At 41.9% G+C, this 20934-nt stretch overlaps 1 protein-coding gene across 1 annotated transcript in view; it reads right to left on the bottom strand.

The window, feature by feature from the left end:
- Nucleotides 1–20934, bottom strand: part of TTC27 (tetratricopeptide repeat domain 27) — a 293427-nt gene that overhangs the window by 257969 nt on the left and 14524 nt on the right. Inside the window, exons 3-4 of the mRNA XM_075203668.1 lie at nt 18362–18533; nt 16002–16131 (exon numbers count right to left, since the gene is read on the bottom strand). Coding sequence (XP_075059769.1) covers nt 16002–16131; nt 18362–18533 — 302 coding nt within the window. The remainder of the gene's footprint in view (nt 1–16001; nt 16132–18361; nt 18534–20934) is intronic.

Here is a 20934-nt window from a genome sequence, read left to right as displayed (position 1 = left end):
TTCAAACACTGTGCAAAAGAAATTGGCAAAGATGTTAACCTGTATCTGGCTATATTACCTGACAAAGGAAAAGGGTGCTAAGAACCACATACCAGAAACAGTATGAAATCACTCTGATGAGATGTACTACATTTCATTGATATCCTCTCTACACAAAGGGCTCACCTCAGTTCAATCACTCTGAAATCTCATAATTATTTCGGAATTACTATTTCCACATACAATAGATGTGAGCATGGAAGAGCTAATCACTGATCTAAAGTTAGATACACACTACAGGTTTTTCACCTGATTATTGTGCCAATCACACGATAAACGACTGTTAGGTCCGATATTGCATTAGTATGTACGCCCCAAAGATCATGTTTTATCGTACCAAAGCACATTGTATAGTTTCCTTTGATTTTATAACTAAACTAAAAACATCTATAAATGATGGAATGATGGCGGCCAAATTCTGAAGTCTGTATGCACACTGGATCAGCAGTGTAGGCAGATCTCCATAGAGTTTACAGAGTCACAATCTTTTTAGCAGCATCGTGGCGTAGTGGTTAGCACTTCTGCCTTACAGCACTGGGGTCATGAGTTCAATTCATGACCATGGCCTTATCTGTGAGGAGTTTGTATGTTCTCTCTGTGTTTGCGTGGGTTTCCTCCTGGTGCTCCGGTTTCCTCCCACACTCCAAAAACACACTAGTAGGTTAATTGGCTGCTATCAAAATTGACCCTAGTCTCTTTCTCTGTCTGTGTGTATGTTAGGGAATTTAGACTGTAAGCCCCAATGGGGCAGGGACTGATGTGAGTTCTCTGTACAGCGCTGCGGAATTAGTGGCACTATATAAATAAATGGTGATGATGATGATGGATAGGACAGATGAAGAGCACAGATGTGAAGGTAAATTGTGTAGGTGTGTACACATGAATCGGTAAGATGATGGGGACTTTCAGTTGTTGGCAAAATCATTAAAGCTATCGCATCGGGAGAAATTTTCTGTAGTGTGCACCTAGCTTTAGTTGGGTGTACTGTGTACCCCTTACCTTTCTTCCATCTCAAATAATACCACATACAAAAAAATTATTTTACTGAACGCTATCAGCTGTTCACATGTTAAATCAACTTATGAATGAGACTGGAGAACTCCCGCTATCACCAATATTTAACAAATGAAAATAGAATCAATCAACAAATTATCTTGCTGCTTGTATGTGAACAGATAACAATTTGTCTATGCATGGAGGAACTGAACAAAGATAAAGACGTGTAGGCATTGACAATGTTTGAAAGGTTTCACCCACACTGTGTGATGTTCAGTAAGGAGATGTGAGGTATAATGTAGCATGGAACATGGATTTTTCAACTTCAAGGTGACTGTACAACACATGACTCATCCTGTACACATTTGGTCGGCAATTATATAACACGTCATAATCATCCCAGGCTGTCGATCGAAACATCAATCAATTTTAATGCTATAATAAAAGAGAGGTTTTAAAAGAATTCTAGGAGCAGAGATATTTAATAATGAGGATTTGTGGAAGTTGCAGATTCCAGGATGTTTTGTAAAAACATAAAGAATCTGGATGAAAATGATAAGGGCTGACAAGCTGCCACAGAGCATAATACAAAGGCACACATTTGCATTACACTGTGTGTGCGCGCAGTTTTGGTGCCTTCAGACTTCATAAAATCAAAACTGGCACTAAAGCAAAGAACAGAAGAGTTACAAAAATGGTAACCCACAAATAGATCCAAGTGAAGGCTATTATATATATATATATGTCAGCTCTCCGTTGAAGCCCAGCCTGGAACCTCTCTGGGCCCCGAATCTCAACACGGAGATGCCTGCCTCTTCCACTGAGCGGTGCTGCTGATGGCTGGGGTACTTTGCCTCGCTGCCTCCGGGTACCTTCTACCTGCAGCCCGACCTCCAACCTGATGCCTGGCCCGCCTGCCGCCTTCACGCTGCCGTCCCCTGCCGCAGCCCGACCTCCAACCTGATGCCTGACCCGCCTGCCGCCTTCACGCTGCCGTCTCCTGCCGCTCTACTCCCGCTCCAGTCGCCTGTTCACAGCCTGCTTCCTGCCTCCAAGTGGGCCAGCTTTGAAAGTGCTGGACGTGCCGAGCGCTACATCGCCGCCGTCTGACCCCCATGAACGCTACTTACCGCCTCCACGTCGCTGACCCAAGCTGCTGCTGAATCCATGTGTCTCCTGTTCCTGGATCTCCTGATTCCCTCCAGCGGCACGCGCCCATGTGTCCCGCTGCTCCATCTCCGGTGATCTTCGTCCCGCTGCTCCATCTCCGGTGATCTTCGTCCCGCTGCTCCATCTCCGGTGATCTTCGTCAGCAACAAACGGTGAGCCTGCTCTCCCCTCCCCTGCATTCACCTGATCACAGGCCGCAGATTCGGCCTGCTCCACCGGATACCCCGCCTGCTGCGGGCACTCAGTTAACCCCTTGAGTCCCTCTCCGCCGGCTGCCTCTCCACGTGGGTCCCTGCTCCCCTGAAGTCTCCGTGGCTCCTTTGGCCTCAACCTCCTCATTTCTAGGATCTAACCCCCACTCTGGGCTGCCTCTCATGCCCCTGCCCCAGCATATGGTTGATTTTATATAAAAATAAGAAAAAAAAAATCAGGATCATCCACCATTAATTGGTCAATTAATCACCAACACAGGGCCTGTTTATATCCATTATCCTCCCACCCCGCCTCTCCTCATGACCCCACCTGGTCCCACCGGGCTCCCCGTAACTCCTGACCCCTTGGACCCTCCAACTCTCGTACTTCTCCGGGTCTGAACTCTGCACTGAACTGGTTATCTTGACCCTTGGGAACTCTGATCCATCCTGATCACTCAACCCCCCCAGGACTTTTCTGATCCTGCGCCTACCTCCTGATTGCTGGATCCCTGGACTACTCCGACTCCTGCAACCACCGGGATCCTCCGTGGACTCCCCCGTTCCTGAGTTATCCCTCCAGCTTCCCTGTATGGGCTCTCGGTAGCCCTTCACTGCTGTTCTTGTGTTTATCTGATCGAACCATCAATTTTTATCTTTATCTCTAACTTAATGTGCTTATTTTAATTTTAATCAAATTTATTTGTTCCACCTTTATTTTATTGTTCTCTACCATACATTGTCTTCATCATTTAGGTTGTTATTGTTTAGATTGTTATTTCATTCTCCTCCACTACACATTGTCCCATTGATTTACTGCTGCTCTTCCCCACTTTGCTTTGTCTTCATTGTATTGCTACTGCCCTTCTGTTTCACTCCGCTCCTTAATCCTCTACTCTCCTACGTGCTGCCTTTCTTTGCCCCGTCAGTCTCTACTTGACCTAGCCTAATTCTCCTCCAGCCTCTGCTGCCCTTTTTACCTAGCTCAATTTTCTCCTCCGGCCCCTGCTGCCTCGTCGCTCTCACTCCCGTCCCCCATATCTCAATATGCCGCCCCGCTCCTTTCCTATACCTATCCTCTCCCCGGGCCACCGCCACCTGTCCCTCTCGCACGATCCCATCCCCCCCCCCTCACTCCTTCAACCCTCTCTCCCAGCCCCCTTCACCGGTCCGACTCACACCCATCCCCTCGCTCCAGCAACCCCGACAATCTTATCCACATCTCCCCTCATCCTTCCCTCCCTTTCTCCTGTGCCCTCTGGAACTCAAGGTCCATCCGTAACAAACTGACCTCCATCCACGACCTCTTCATCTCCAACTCTCTTAACCTTCTCGCCATCACTGAAACATGGCTCACTCCCTCTGACACCACCTCACCCGCCACCCTCTCCTATGGTGGACTCTCCTTCACCCACTCTACCAGACCGGACGAACGTCCTGGTGGCGGAGTGGGACTTCTCCTATCCCCCTGCTGTACTTTTCGGGTCATTCCCACTGTACCTTCCCTCTCTTTCTCCTCCTTTGAAGTTCACTCCATTCATCTTTTCTCCCGCATCCATCTCCGGGTCTCCGTCATCTACCGCCCCCCTGGCCCTACCTCCCTGTTCCTGGATAACTTCGCCGCCTGGCTCCCCCACTACCTTTCCTCTGACCTTCCCTCCGTCATACTCGGGGACTTCAACATCCCCATCGACAACTGCTCAGACCCTGCCACTATCAGACTTCTCTCCCTCTCCTCCTCCCTTGGTCTCACCCAGTGGACCTCCTCCCCCACCCACCATCTTGGTCACTCCCTCGACCTTGTCTTCTCGCATCTCTGCGATCTCTCAGACTTCTCCATCTCTCCCTACCCACTCTCCGACCACCATCTCCTCTCTTTCACTCTGTCCTCCTCCCCTACTCCCCCCCCCGCCTAAAGCCACCCTCACCAGACGTAACCTTGATGCAATCGACCCCATCTCCTTCTCCTCCACTCTTGATTCTCTCCTCTCTCCCCTTCCCACCCTGACTTGCCCTGACCAGGCATCCTGTCTCTACAACCACTCCCTCACTACTGCCCCTGACGCTGTCGCCCCTGCCTCTCCTATCCGCCGACGCTGTCTCATCCCCCAACCATGGCACTTCCAAACTCACCCGCTTCCTTAAAAAGTGCTCTCGCACTGCAGAACGCCTCTGGAGGAAATCTCGCTCCCTGGCTGACTTCCTTCACTTTAGATTTATCCTCTCCTCATTCTGCTCTGCCCTCTCCCTGGCTAAACAAACCTTCTTTAAATCCCTCATTTCCCTTCAGTCCTCTAATCCCCGTCGTCTCTTCGCCACCTTTAACTCCCTCCTTTCTCCCCCCCTCCGGTCCCTCTCTCCCTCTCAGGGGCAGTAGTGAGGGAGTGGTTGTAGAGACAGGATGCCTGTAACCTCCTTCGCTCTCTCTCTCCCACTGCCTGCTCCTACCTGGCACACCTCTTCAACCTATCACTCTCCTCTGGTGTTGTACCCTCCTCATTCAAACACGCTCTCATCTCTCCTATCAAAAAACCCAACCTCGACCCCTCCTCCGTCGCCAATTATCGTCCTCTTTCTCTTCTCCCCTATCCCTTCAAACTTCTTGAGCGGTTAGTCTGCTGTCGTCTCACCAGATACCTCTCAGACAATTCCCTCCTCGACCCTCTCCAATCTAGTTACCGCCCCCTCCACTCCACTGAAACTGCCCTGGCTAAAGTCACCAATGACCTCCTATCAGCCAAATCCAGGGGTCATTTCTCCTTACTTATCCTCCTCGACCTCTCCGCAGCCTTTGACACCGTGGACCACCCCCTCCTTCTGCAAACTCTTCTCTCTAGGCCTCTCTGGTTCTGTCCATGCCTGGGTCTGCTCTTACCTTGCTAACCGCACCTTCTCTGTCTCCACGTCCGGCTCGTCCACCGCCCCCACGCCCCTCCAAGTAGGACTCCCCCAGGGCTCTGTTCTCGGCCCCCTTCTCTTTTCGCTCTACACTTCATCCCTTGGTGCGCTCATCTCCTCCTTTGGTCTTCAGTATCACCTTTATGCTGACGACATTCAACTCTACATCTCCTCTCCTGATCAATCGTCCACCCTCCTCTCTCGTGTATCTGACTGCCTCTCTGCCATCTCCTCCTGGATGTCCTCACGCTTTCTCAAAATTAACATCTCCAAAACGGAACTCATAGTCACATCTGTTGCCTGGGTGTCACCCTTGACTCCTCTCTCTCTTTTGCCCCCCACGCCCAATCCCTTGCTCAAGCCTGTCGCTTCCAACTGCGCAACATCGCCCGCATCCGACCCTTCCTCTCACAAGACGCCACCAAAACCATCATCCATGCACTCATCATCTCCCGCCTGGACTACTGCAACCTCCTCCTCACTGGCCTCCCTCTCTCCCATCTCGCCCTGCTCCGATCTGTACTCAATGCAGCTGCCAGACTTATCTTTCTCTCATGTCGCTCCTCCTCTGCCTCCCCTCTCTACCAGGCCTTACACTGGCTCCCTTTCCCTTACAGAATCCTCTTTAAACTCCTTACCACTTACAAAGCTCTCTCCCAGTCTACTGCCCCCTACATCTCTAACTTCCTTACCATTCATACTCCCGCTGGCTCCCTGCGCTCGGCAAACGACCGTCGCCTCTCCTCCACTCTCATTACCTCTTCCCACTCCCGAGTCCAAGACTTTTCCCGAGCTGCCCCCCTGCACTGGAATGACCTCCCTCGCTCCATCCGTCTCGCTTCCAATCTGTGCTCCTTCAAACGGGCACTCAAAACTCACCTGTTCCTGAAAGCCTACCAACCATCCACTTAACCCCTCATCCACTCTGCTTGTTCTCCCTCCTCTCCCCTGGTCCCTTTTTCTCCATTGCATCACTGCCTCCCTTCGTGCCTGTTTTGTCCTCCCTCCCTTAGGATGTAAGCTCGTATGAGCAGGGCCCCTCTCCCCTCCTGTCTTCATACCGACTCTTCTGCTCCGCCCTCACTCCATATGACTGCCTGAAGTTTCTGAAGCATTGGTACTTAGTGTTTATTGTTCTGTGATGTTTACCCTGTATGGTCTACTGTTCGTATTATGTAAGGCGCTGCGAAAACCCTGTGGCGCCCAACAAATAAATGATAATAATAATAATATTATATATATATATATATATATATATATATATATATATATATATATACATATATATATATACACATATATATACATATATATATATACATACATATATACATATATATATATATATACATATATATATATATATATACACATATATATATACATATATATATACATATATATATACATATATATATATATACATACACACATACATACACAAACACACACAACATTTTAGTCTGGCTTTCAATACACCTTACGGATATTGTGCTTCTTTAGTAGATGATGGGATTTTTGTCACTCCGCAGACAATATTTTAGTTGTACAAATAAAGCATATTTCATCTGTTTTTTGGAGGGTTTTTTTAGCCATGCCAACTTTGAAATCACAAAATAAATTCATTTATGAGCAGCCAATGCTATGAATATTGTACAGTGGTATATCTGCCCAATTGTTAGCTAGAACTTTTTTTGAAATCTTTTTTTTTAATCTAGCAATACATAGCACAGTTTTTTAGTCTTAGTTTTTTAAATAATACTTCTTCCCATGCGTTGTGTATAGTTTGCTCTCATTTGCCATTACTCCAACCTCGTTACCTTGGGGCAAATATATGAAGATCTAACATCACAGTATAAGGAACACAATTAAAAGGCCCTCTCCTGGGAATGCAGGAGTCCTTTGGTGGTCTGGATGCTCAGGTAGCTTTAAGGTCTTATTAGACTATAGGCTAAACTCATAAATTTTGGGTTCCACACTGGTCTGCAAAACAGCACGATGCTCAAAATGTCCAAAAAATTATATATAACGTATTTAGCTTTCCAGTGAAATATATGATCTTGGATGAGGGAATCTAGAATTTTTACATTTTGGAGGGGGGAGTTCACATCCTTTTTGGGTGAAGGTACATTAGAAATTATACGGTGTTAAGAGCTGGGCTTGAATTAGGATTTGTGCTTCTTGGACTAATAGTAGGGTGTTGCTTAAAGCTCACCATAGGATTAGATTATAGTCAAGTTAAGGGTAATGTTAAAGAAAATTAGAGTAAACTAAGTGGGTATATGTTGAGGTTGAACCATTTTGTATCACTTTTATTTGACCCCAGATATCTCGCCATCACCTGGGTCAAACAACGAATAGGACTACTTAATTGAATTGAGGATTTTGTCAATTAAAAATGTTTCCTATTAGTTGATTCTTTCTTAATAAGTCTAACAATGGGAGTCTTGTCTTTTATAGATCCTGTGCAAATACCCCTGGTGCACATTTATTACAAATACCCTGTTCTGAACCGGTAGTCCTCACTTAACCATAACCCTAAACCTGTAGCATAAAGTATAGGAACTACATTATTGATATCCCAGTTTAGCCTTTCAGAGCTAGGGCCATGGGTTCAATTATGACCAAGGCCATTGTCTGTGTGAAGTTTGTAAGAAAAAAAAGGACCCTAGTGTGCGTGTTCACTCATGTGAACTAGGCTCCAACAGGGCAGGGATTAAGCTGGATGATTATATAGCTTATGCACAATATGCTGTATAATATGATGACAATATGTAAACTATTATAATAATAATTATACTCCACATCATAAATCAGCTTTTAAGGTCACTATGATTAAAGTACAAGCTGATCCAGAAGAAAAAGGCATATTCACAAATACAAATGTAAAATCGTATGGCAAAAATGTGACAGAAAATAATATTTTCAAAATGGAACATAATAGCATTGTTCTTAGACTACAAGCTACTGCTCTCCATTTTCCATTTCAGTGAGTGGCTTTCCTGCTATGTGCTTCAGTTGGTTTATAGACAAGGAAGTCTGGTATGATATAGCTCTTTGAATTAAAGCCATTTATATTATAGATTTAGCAGTCATTACATCTGAGGGAGCCCCCTATTCATTTCTACATGCACAGAATGTAACTATTAGTTTCTGTAATATTACAGTGGCAAATAATAAAAAAAGGAATGACACAAATATAAGCATGTGGATTTTAATCTATGTACGGCAGATTTGAAAACATGACCATACAACAGTAAGGAGAAGATAATAAGGGTAAAACAATCAGGCTTATATGTTAAGAAACATGCCCAATAGGTCTGCTACAAAACGCTACAAGACAAAACACAGGGAGAATATTGACAGCTGGGTTAATTAAGTGCCTAGACAAACCAATATAAGAATAGTGTCTGATATCCAGGCACAATGAAAGATTTACAGACTGTGCACAAGGTCGCATTTATTAATATTCTGGCTCCTTCATGTTATATGTAAATGAAAATTATATGCATCTGAACATAGAGAATCCTGATTTACGGTACTTACAAAGAAGTCCTGTTAACAAACCCCTAAAAGGATAATAAAATAATATAACTCATAAGCCTGGAAAAACGCAGTGAAGCACTGGTTAATGAATAATGATAAGGGACATAGAGAAAAACTATCTATGTTTCATAACCCTCAAGCATAATCTAAAACTTTCGTTACAGTTTAGATAATTTATTGATATTTGAGAAAGGATAAATGGTGCAATATAAACATGCTATGTATAATTAATGCTCTTATACAGATCCCGCCAGCAGCCTCGTCGTTTTCCAGACATCAGAATAAATTTAAACACCCAGCGTCAATGGGTCAATGTCCCAGACGCCTTTAATGCACTGGGTGTCTGGGAAATAAGGTGGCAGAGAAGGCACTCAGTAAGCCCATTTCTATGCTGTTCACATGGTTTCCCATGTAATCTGCTTAGAACAGAGAGAGGCTATTAGATAAATTCTAACAGAAAGTATAACAAATGAAAAAAGTCAGGTAGCTAGTTCTATAGTTATTGTAAATAACCATGACGAGCTATGGTTTTTAAATACACACTGTCAGGATGAGAGCATAAATCTGAAAGGCTGAAATAGAATATTGAATGTCAGGGCCCAAATAAAACGTCGCATGGATACATAAATTAACCTGACCTTCAATTCAGATAAATGTGTGACCAATTGTTTTTTAAAATGAAACAATTAGCCCAGTAGGAGGTAATTAAGTTATGCAAACCCTTTGTGAAGAGACCAGTTTAAGATATGCAGATCACAGACATCCATTGTTTTTGATCATGTATTTCACTAGTTAATTGACTTCCTTTCAATAGGTATTGTAAACACAAACTAACCACTAGGTGCAAATTAGAGAGCCATATGCCTAGGTGAGAATCTTGGAGACTCCTGTATAAAATCTGTAGGGTCTTTATGCATGTATATAGAAATATGAACTTGAAAGGAAATGCTTTCATTTTTCATATTTTGGAAAATCCATGTGCCACTCCGTACTGAAGGGCAAAAACCCCACCAGGGTTGTAAATGACAGGGACGGGTGGTATCCATGAACAGCTAAAATCACATATCTTTCAAAAGTGTATGTCACATTGTCAAAAGGTCATTATGTTTGGTATCAAAAGATAGACAGTCATAGGGGATTTATTAATGATAAAATTGGATCGATGTAATGCTCTACAGAAAAAATATATCACATAGTAGAATTGGTTAGTAAATCAGGCAACATGCAAGTGGTGATTGAAAAAGTGTCACAGGCCACAACCCCTTAAAAACCTGTGTTTTAAAAGGACAAGCTGTCAGTTTCTTGGGGATCAATCTAATTGAAGGACTGTGCATCTTTTCTGCCTACCCCCAGGCATACAGATTATGATAAGTAAATTATGCTCTGTACTTTTATCCCTTTTGTATTTATAATGGTTTGCCATTTTTTATTTGTATGTCAAATCTTTATCTAACTGTTATTTTTTATTCTCTGTAAGCATTGTACTTTTTGTATATTAAATCTAAAATTTAATAGTTCTGTCCTTATTGCTCTAAACGAATTCATTGCCTGTTTAGAAGAGACAGATTGCTTGGCTGGATTAACTCTTTAGTTACCAGAGTGAGAAGAGTTAACTATTTAACTACCAGGGCACAGAGCTGCACAATTGGGTGATTAAATCATAGGTTTGCTACGGGCCTTATACGTAGCTGGTGGCAGTTGCTGAGAGGTGTGAAGTGTGCATCTGTGTTGGGAAAAGGGACCAGCGAAATCTGTTGCCTTAGAGAGAGGGGAGTGTGAGATTTGCATTGGAATCTTGTGTGTTCCCTTACAATAAGCTTCCAAATCACAAGTGCGTGGTGGTTTGTGACAGATAAAGGGGTTCAGGAGCGGCTTCCTGACAAAATAGAGGCGATATATTGTATGACTGTTGGAATATATGATAAGATATCTAATCAGGGAGGAGCTAGAGGGAGTTATCCCTGACACACATACATTTTATAAGCTGGAGTTAGCTTTAAATGCCTAGTGATGATGTCACCATGCATATCATACAGTGGTATTATATCTGGTGCTGAACAGCATGTTATCTACTACGCAATTGCTTTAGCTCTACCCAATATAAAGAAGAATGTGACATGTAGTTTGTAGAGCGGGTCTCTTCTTAGGTGTATGCACCTCCTCCTGTCTATAATGTTTTACATATGGAACGTGTATCCACATATAAGCCTTGCAATACTGTGCCCAAGCAACATGTATTTTTGCAATTTCTCTGTAACTTTATTGAAGCTCATCATCAACTAATTACAACCTGGATTGTTCCTGGCCTGTCATCGGATTGCTCACCGACCATCCTTTACTTACAGAAAATGTGCTGTATGTCTTGACCCTTGGCCGGTGTCCAACTTCATCAGTGTCTTGTCCTACTGTCCCCGAGTTCATGCACAGTCAGCTGCTGCCGAGTGGCGTAAGTCTAAGTATCACAACCTGTGGGTGACTCACAGTGGAGCCCAATATCTCCCTATGGGGTTCCCTAGAAAAACTGGACACTCAGACTCCATGCACCAGGTGAGCCAGTGTCAACAACTTGCAGCGAGTTCGGTCCACTAATTGTGTTGGTGACAGGGTTCACTCCATAGCTTCTGTAGTGAAGTTCAATATGAGCAATATTATAAAGCTTAATATACTATAGAATTTAAGGCATTCCCAGTCATTTGTTTAGGGTCTTTAATCAAGTTGTCAGTGACTTTCGCCTAGGTTATGAAAGAATCGGGCCTGATCTGTGATGAGGTGTACACATTTAGTAAAATGTAAGGGGTACTGTCACAAACGCCCAGCCTGTCCCAGATCCAGCAATTTGAACAACTGGCCATGACTGGCGTCACATTAATCATTTTGCAATAAAAACACCTTTTCTGCAACCACAGAGGATTTATTATGGTGTCCTTATGTTCACCAAAACCACTTATTAATGTTTCACACTTAAATCACATACACATGTAGCATGAGCTTCCTTGGGCTTCGTAAGTTAATAAAGGAATCATGGAAAACACGCTAGATTCAATTTATTTAATCAGAAAAATGTGTCCAAGGCTTAGTTAGAAAAAAGTTAACAAGATATACAATAAATTGCACAAATAAGTTTCAGAAATAAAATAGGGAAAAAAAAAACAGTGTCATTACTTACTAAGAAATTTTAGTTTTGATAGACCTCCTCATGAAAATGCACACGTTATTGTCTAAGGCAGAATATTTTAAACCTTTTTCCCACGTAGCTCTCACCCCCAACCTTTGGAGTTGTGATGAGCCGCCGCGGCTCCGGGCACCGCCGCGACTCTCTGCCCTCTCGTCCCGGCCATCGTCATGACGACCGGGACGTCACTTCCCAAGGCAACGGTCGGGACGCATTCACTATGCTGCGCTGCGCTCCGGCATTCAGGACAGCCGGGCGCGTGCGCAAAGGCAAGAGAAGCCAGCTGGCTGATTGTCCATCCTGGGGCTACCTTTATTCCATTGGACCATGCAGGTATTTAAGGCTGGAAGGGGCAAAGCCTTCCTGCCGGTTATAGTTCCTGCTTTGCTGCTGACTAGCCTGCTTTGTTCCTGGTTGCTGTCACCATTGATTTGATTACTTGTTGCCGACCTTTTGCCTGATTCCTGACTTCGTTTGATTGCCTGTGCCCATTGACCTTTTTTGCCTGGACTCCTACGCTGCTAATTTGCCTGTGACCTCTGAGCCCGGTTTGTGTACTGGATATTCTGACTGCTGCCGGCCTTGACCCTTGCCTGGACATCACTCTGCTATTGCTCTTATCCTCTATCGCTGGGTTCCCCCCAGTCAGAGCACAATTCACGACCCTCAACTGTCTGCGGCCAAGTCTGTCCCCACCACTAGGGGCTCCAGCGAAAACCAGACTTCTGAGTAGACTCCGGGTTTTGTGTTGCTGGCTGTGGGGGTTCCTAACAGGAGTTTAGCGGTCAATGAGGACAGATTGATCTCTCAAATGTCACAGGGCTTTCAAAGTGAGCTAGGTATGTCCTGAGTTAGGGAATGTTCACATGATATTGAGTTCTCACCTCTGTTAATTTGCTTGACTAGATGGTTTACAACTTTGGGGCTTCAAACTCCTCAGAGATGCCTCTCTCTCCCTGGTCTGGCTAATTTCAACAGATTATTCATACTTGCAGTTCAGACTCATTTCATCTAGCAAAGCACACTTCGAGATTACATTACAAGGTTATATACAATATACATTGTCATACATGAATTCAATAGAAAATAACAATCAGTCAATAGATATACTACATAATTGTCATAGGTACCATTCAGTCCCGCCAGGTCACGGACGATACTAGTGGGTTTAAAATTTGTGGAGGGAGATCAGGGGAAGAGGAGGGCAAGGTCGCCAAGGGTGCTAAGAGACAGCCTTAAAGGAGAGGAGGTAATACAAGATAGGAGATTGAAAATGTGGTAAGAACATTAGAACAATGTTTTGATCAGTTCCAATTACAATTACCTGAGAACAGCAGTAAAGGTGGCTTTAAAGTACATTCACCATTTTGTGAATTTTGGCTACTAGGCCAGCCTTTCGTTGACTAATTTATGAAGAGGCCAAAAAGGCCTGGGCCTAATATTTAAGCAACTGCTAGCACCTAATTTCTGCTGAGGTAAATGCATTCATATCTTCTCTTGTACCTTAAGAGATTCTGATGGCTCCTAGATTTCACTGGCTGGCACCTGAATTCTACATTATCTTGTCTTGATATCAAAATTACTTTTAACCTCACTACTTTTGTTGAAAGTGTGAGTGAGTATTGACTGCAAATTAATACAGATATTACATTAAGTTAAATTTAAGTTCTAAGACCATATGTAGGCAGAAAGGTTACCTTTTCCCCGGCATGAACATTGCTGTCAATATCAAAGAGCAACATATATGTCCTTTAATATTTTATCAGTTTTTCAAAAATGATGCTTTTTTTTTAATAAGTTCAAGTTGGTATATATGTAAATAACATTCTAAACATGTGGAGCAGTCATTTAACTAACAGAGAAAAAATTTTAAAAAAATTGTCCACCCTTGCAAAACATATAGCCCTTTTGAACTGAAAGTGTGATTACTTAAATGTTCTATTTCCAGGATGGCTGATTATATCCATCTTGTCTCCTTCCAAAAGCCTAATTTTTAATCCACCAGACATTTTTACAGCTTATTATCAACAGTTTATTCATGGGGGGACTCTTGGCAAACAAAGTATGGAGATACAGCTCGCTCAGAATAAATTAGACAAGAGAGACCTTGTGGATATACACAAGAGCAAAGTGATAAATCATTTTCATTTCACTAATACAAAGTTTCAATTAAGTGTAATCAAAAGCACTGAGCGTTCATCAAAAAAGGAGATCATTCACTTTACAGATAAGGTTAATTCAGTTTTATTCCAGCCAGGCTCATATGGAAATCGAATGTCTAGGTTCGGGGCCGGCTAAGCCTTGCTTGTGTGCTGGGATGTCCTATCTCCCTGAACAAACAAGTCATCAAATATACTTATCGCCGCCTTTCGGCTGTACATCATTCTCCTACTACCACTCTGCTACGTGCTAACCAGCCGGCAGTGTGTTTAGACTATTAATGATCAGCAGCTGTATCTGTCCAAGCCAACAGAGCAGAAAAGAAACATCTCCTATAAATCAGGTTAGAGCTTTTAGCAACGGCATCAAGTATGCATCATTTTAAAACGGTGATATGAAGATTTGTGTTCGCTTGTATGTGCTGTCTGGATGCTTGTGGAGTGGTGCTCTCCAAAAGAAAGCATGTACGACTGAAATCCCAGTAAGGCTTCATTCAAGCTTAGAAAGGACATATATACTAGTCTGAAAATAAGGTTAGGACCATGAAACTGTAAATGTACTTATTTGGTAGGATACTATATGGGAAATTAAAACAAAGGTACAATGCAATGCGATTTTTAACATAATTTGTATCTACAGTGGCACTATTTTCTTTTCGCTTATAGATAATATATTATTTTAGGTCAAAATTTATCTTCTTTGTGCAAACTGACCAGAAGCACCATCAGTGGGCTATAGACAGAACCCTTTTATGGGTTCCGGTGTCTTTGTGGACCAGAATATTAAACTGTTTTGCTTTGACATTCAGAACAAGCACATTATGGATGTGTGTGGGGAGGAGGGGGGATTTATAATAACGATCATTGCTTTTATGAATTGAGCATTTTCCGCCTATTTATATTGCTCCTCTACTTTTAAGAAGAGTTACTTTTTGTAGATGGAATAATGCTCATTCCAGTAACAAGTTCTGGTCGAGTTTTTTTATACTTTTAGTCAACAAGTAGGACAAGAGAGGTAACATGCAGGAGGTGGAGAAAAATGACAGAAGCAATTGTCTCTTGGCAGAGGTCTAATGCTGGGAAAGGTAAGTGAGCACACTTCACTATGTACTTTCATGTACTGTTTCATTTTTAGACCATCCATATGCATCCATAAGGGGAATATGCATCCATAAGGGGAATAAATAAGGCCAACAAGAGCAAAAGTCCTCCAAAACCAAAAAAAGCTCAGATAGTAGATCCAATTCCAAGTAACTGCAACATTTTGGCAATATATTTACTATAATTAGTTATAATTCACCAGCAATCAATCACATAATAGAAAGATAGTTTAGAAAAAAACAGCAAAATACCCAGAATTTCAATATTTTCTGCACCATAATAATTACTATAAAACTTATAAAAGACAATGGGTTTCCCAAACCCAGTCCTCAGGGCTCCCTAACAGTGCAGGTTTTTCATATCTCCTTGCTGGAGCACAGGTGTATTATTACTGACTGACACATTGTAACAGATCCACAGGTGGTCCTAATTATTTCACATGTGATCCAGAAAACCAGCACGGTTAGGGAGCCCTGAGGACTGGGTTTGGGAAACCCTGGGTTAGATGAATAATCGTGTGGTTATTCTTGTAATTGTTGAAATGCTTCTTCACCAATAGAAAAACAAGTTCAAAATGCTTACACTATTTCAACAATTTTATATAGGAACAATGTGTATGAGACATGAATGTAAGCCTTCGGAAGAGAAAATTGGAAAACATAAATGCCAACGACAAACTGAAAAGAATATTTATAAAAGCAACAAGACATTTAAGAATTTCTATCATACCTCCGAGAAGCACTCAAATAGAGACAATGGTAAAAAATCTTGAGGCTCAGAATGAACAGGTGGTCCAGTCCAATTACTCTGCACAAAGAAATGAAGGCAGCTCACACCCAACAGGAACACCAGCAATTGTCTAGAACAAGGAGAATAATGGACTAGATTAAGTATCATTTTCTGATATTCAACAGTAAATGTCTCTAAAAATAATATTTGGGCTTGCTTAAAGCAGCAATATCATGAAAAAAATGGCGTGTTCTTTGATTTTCTTTAACATAAATCACTATGGCAGGCTGTAAGAATAATGTTGCTATTTACCATTTGGCCTTGGTTTGTTGTTTAAGGCTATTAATGATTTATAATTCTGCACAGCGTCATGGACTACCATGCCTAACACAGTCACATGACACATGATGTAGTGAGCAACGAGGCTTTGGAATGCCCCTCTGAGCTCTGTCTGCTCTGTGTAACTTGTAGCCATATTTGTAACCTCCAGAGAAATTTTGAAAAACAGATAATGACTTCTAGAAAGACAGCTAAACAAAATGCATGCTTTATATGTACTTAACTTGCTTTAGAAAGAAAAAAAAATGACCTATGTGAGATTGCTGCTTTAATAACAGTGCATTAGCAAAGATGTACTGTAACCTAAAGTAGCCAACCAGATAACAGGTTTTAGAGTTCTAATCGGAATGATAAAATAGATATCTGATCGGCTGTTGAGTTACAGCACATCATTCCTTTCTGAACCATTAAATAAGCTCTGGGCTTTGCAACTTTATATGTATTAAAGTAAAGCTCGACTATGACATTCATACACTTGTAAACTGCAAAGGATAGAGATGGCTCTTAGCATAGTAATCTTTAAAGGATAAATTAAAAGTCAATAAAACACACTCAAGTACATAAGAGTTTAATGTGATGCTATAAGATGATAACTTTTTTCCCTTAATGACAGCTTTGGGGGCAAGGACTACTACTTAAAGTCTATTTCAAATATATAACATACAGAAATTAAGTGTCCTGGTTTGTCCTGCTTTCATATTTCACAAGCTTAAACAGGTACAAAAAAGCAATATAGGGGTAATAATGAAAAAAGTGGTATCTACACAAAGAGGGGGCTATCTTGTAGAACAGTCTGTGACTTACATTTTAGGGTTCCACATATAAAATTCTGTGTTCAATGAGGCACTCATAAGAATCAATGTGAAATAAACTGAATGGTTAAACTCGCTAAATAATTCAGGACACCAGCAGGTGTCAGAGCAATAAAAAAAAGAGCTATTTTATAAGTTGGTCATACGGTAGATGCTTACATCTATTAAGGGCATTATAGATTGAATGTTTGCGCATACTAAATCCTTTACAAAGAAATTAAACATACATTAACCCATATTGGTATATATGATGCAGTACTACGAACATGCTGTTAAAAAATAAATATATCCTTAGTAAACATTTGTCATTTCTGTTTAAATCTGAATGTCAGTCTAAATAAAACAAAACAAATATAAAGAAAATGAGTAAGTGTTTTGTTACCTTATCCTGTATTACAATAAACCATAGTTGCCATGAGAAGTTAGGTAAAATATATGGAGATACTAAAAGGATTGATGAACCAAAAGCTATTTCTGAGACAATCAAAAGCTTTTCTTAGACAAAATAATAAAAAAGGGAGCTATAAACTAACTACAGAAGCTAAACCAGATGGATAAACAGTAATTGTAAGAGAGAGAGTAAACCACTAAAGTGAGTGAACTGTATGATCTCGTCCTGATTTACAGTTGGATGTTACGTTCATTTGTGTCACATGAAGCTTTTGTCAAAGCTCCACCTTGGTCGTGAAGGTGAGTCAATGATACACACTGCCTGGGGTCTTACAGTCACCGGGAGATGCACCAGATTGAGAAGGAAGACGGGCCCCAGTTAAATAATGTTCAGTATTATTGTTTAACTTTCTGAACATCATTCAAAGTAGAGTTTTCATCTTTTGCTAAAAAAAATAAATAGTAAAGCTATTATTTCAGTAGCCACATAAAGAGCAATTTCAGTTCTTCGGTCACTGAGCCAAAATAAATCATCATAAGTGTGGGCAGCAAAAATAATTTCAAGTGAACAGGTCAGATCTCGAAAACAATGAAAATAATGCAGATTAATGCAATTTAACACAGCTTTTCCTCTCCTCTGCCAACATAATATGTGATCCATCAAGAAAACAAGGGGCAATATTTAAGTCCTCTAACATATATAATGTTGCTAAGATCGGTATCATAGAAAGCAGAGGGAGACAAGAATTGGGAAAGAACCTATAATATTGTGGTGAAAGACAATGGACATGAACGGACAGTATCAGGAATGCAAATTACCTGTCATTGCTCAGTTCTGCAGGAGAGTCCAGGAAAGCAGCAATCTGTCTCTCCAGGTACAAGTCAAGCTTTTCATCTGGATCTGGTGTATTAAAGATCTCTTGTACCAATGGGCCGAGAATAATAGCCTCGTAATTGCCTTCATGTAGCAACTGCAGCAGGGATGCGATTTCTGTATAAAACAAAAAACAGAAAAGCTATCATCTTTAGATGGCATGTGTTTCTGTAATCTAAAAGCATTGCAGATAATCAGTGTTGAGTAGGAGAAGCCAGTATCCCCATATATGAAATTCTATGTATTACTGAGCAGAAAAATGTACATGGAATAATTGGGAGTGCTTATACTTGACTAAATATGCTCCTTATGCTCTCTTACACCATCCTCCAGAGCTGGCACATTTTTGCTTCTTTATATTGAATATTATCAGAGGTTTGGCACCCCGTTTATCAATTATCATTATCAAAAAGCCATTGTAAATGGCAGCTATTTCAAATCTCTCTTAGAGTCAAGTGTCCTGGTACCCTTCTACTAAAATGACTTCAACTGTCACATTGGCTTGTGTGTGAGGTTTCCTGCACTGGTTTGAGAAAATAGTCTGTAACCGAAAATAAGTAAATCTGTCTCTGCTTATTGTACCTCAGTGCCGAACCTGGGCTTAAGTGAAACTAAAAGATTGACTTAAGACAGCTTACTACATCTGTAGAATCATACTGGTAGACATGATTCCAAGTAAAGTAGATAAATCAAATTCTAACCCTTCCCTTTATGCTCATGAGGATATCCAGACAACATGTTTGACTTTTGTCCAGGTCTGTCTATTCATATCTACCTGTATTCTTACTAAGGCACACTTTAATTGGATCATGGCAAATGAGAAACTGGAAGGTTTGCTTAACGTGGGTATGCGGGGTACATAATAATTTAGGGTGTAGTCACTCTAAGCACCCTTTGCTTCCTAGGTCTTTGCGCAACAGCTCTCACCTGGTTTGCCTCCTACCTCTCTGGCCGCTCTTTTAGCATGTCTGCTTCTGACTTCACCCACCCCCCCCCCCCGTCCTCATTCTATTGGAGTCTCACAAGGCTCTGTCCTTAGCCCTCTGCTCCTCTCTCTCTACACCACCTCTGTCAGTTGACTTATTCAATCATTTGGCCTCCAAAACCACCTCTTTGCTGATGACGCACAAATCTATCTTTCCTCCCTTGACCTCTCTCCCGCCTTCCTAAACCAGGTATCTAGCTGTCTCTCTGCTGTAACTACCTGGATGTAAAAGCGCTTCCTAAAACTCAACATCTGCAAATCTGACCTCCTAACAATTTTGCTATCCCTCCCAATATCTCTCTCTTGGTTGACAACATTACTCTTTCTCCTGTCACCCAAGACCGCTGCCTTGAAGTCAACCTTGGCTTAGTCTTCAGCTTTACCCCTCATATTAAGTCCGTCAACAAATCCTGCCACTTCCTCCTCCGTAACATCACAATAATCCATCCCTTCCTCTCTTAGGGAGCAACCAAAATCCTAGTCCTTTCACTCATAATTTCTCGTCTCGACTATTGCAACCTCCTTCTCACCAGACTTCCTGACTCTAATTATTCTGACCGTCAATTCATACAGCATGCTGCGGCTCGGCGTATCTTCATCTCCCATCACACTTCTTCCACTACTCCTCTGCGTAAATCCCTTCATTGGCTCCCTATCGGTTTCAGAATTCAAGTCAAACTCCTTACCCTCACTTACAAAACCCTTACCAACACTTCTCCCCCTTACATCTCTGACCTTGTCTCGAGGTTTATACCTAACAGGCCACTTCGTTCTGCCTCTGACCTCCACCTCCATTTATCTCTCATCACTTTCTTCCACGCTCGGCTCCAAGACTTCCACCGTGCTGCCCCCATTCTTTGGAACTCCCTACCCAGTCTCACTAGACTCCAACCTTCAGTCCTTCAAATGCTCATTCTAATCTCACCTTTTCAAGCTTGCCTCTTCTACCACCTCTTGACCATCTTATCCATCGCCTCCTCTTCCTCGCCTGCCAACTCCATTTTTTCTCAGCTGGTCCTACTGTCTCTCACCACCCCTCCCTTAAGAATGTAAGATCTCGCAGACAGGGTCGTTTCTACCCATTGTCCCATGTCTGTCTACTGTCTGACTCCATCAAACATTCTGTCATGTCTTTTGCTGCACTCATTGTGAGTCCCCATAGCATTACTCACACTCATCTGTGCTACTTGTGTATATTTCCTCATCTATTTGTTATTTGCTTCTGCATCAGGCGCTTCTGAATCTGTGACGCCTTATAAATAAATAAATGACAATAACAATAATAATAATAATAATACTTAGAGCAGAGACAGCTTTAAATGTGGCACTGGTTGCAAACACTATCAAAGTCTTCTGCTCAATAACTAGTGAAATAAATATAACAAGAGTAGTCAAAATATTTTAACTACAATAATTGTAAAATAAGAAATAGCATATTCTTAATTAAACAAGCAGAATAGCTTACTACCTTAACTATTGCTATGCCAAATTATTAATACCTGATTTCCCCATTTCTTTTACCATCTCTAGTGT

Source organism: Mixophyes fleayi, chromosome 3, assembly GCF_038048845.1.
Source record: "Mixophyes fleayi isolate aMixFle1 chromosome 3, aMixFle1.hap1, whole genome shotgun sequence".
Taxonomy (NCBI): domain Eukaryota; kingdom Metazoa; phylum Chordata; class Amphibia; order Anura; family Limnodynastidae; genus Mixophyes; species Mixophyes fleayi.
The sequence above is the reverse complement of the archived record's forward strand: the minus strand, read 5'-3'. Positions and strand labels throughout refer to the sequence as shown.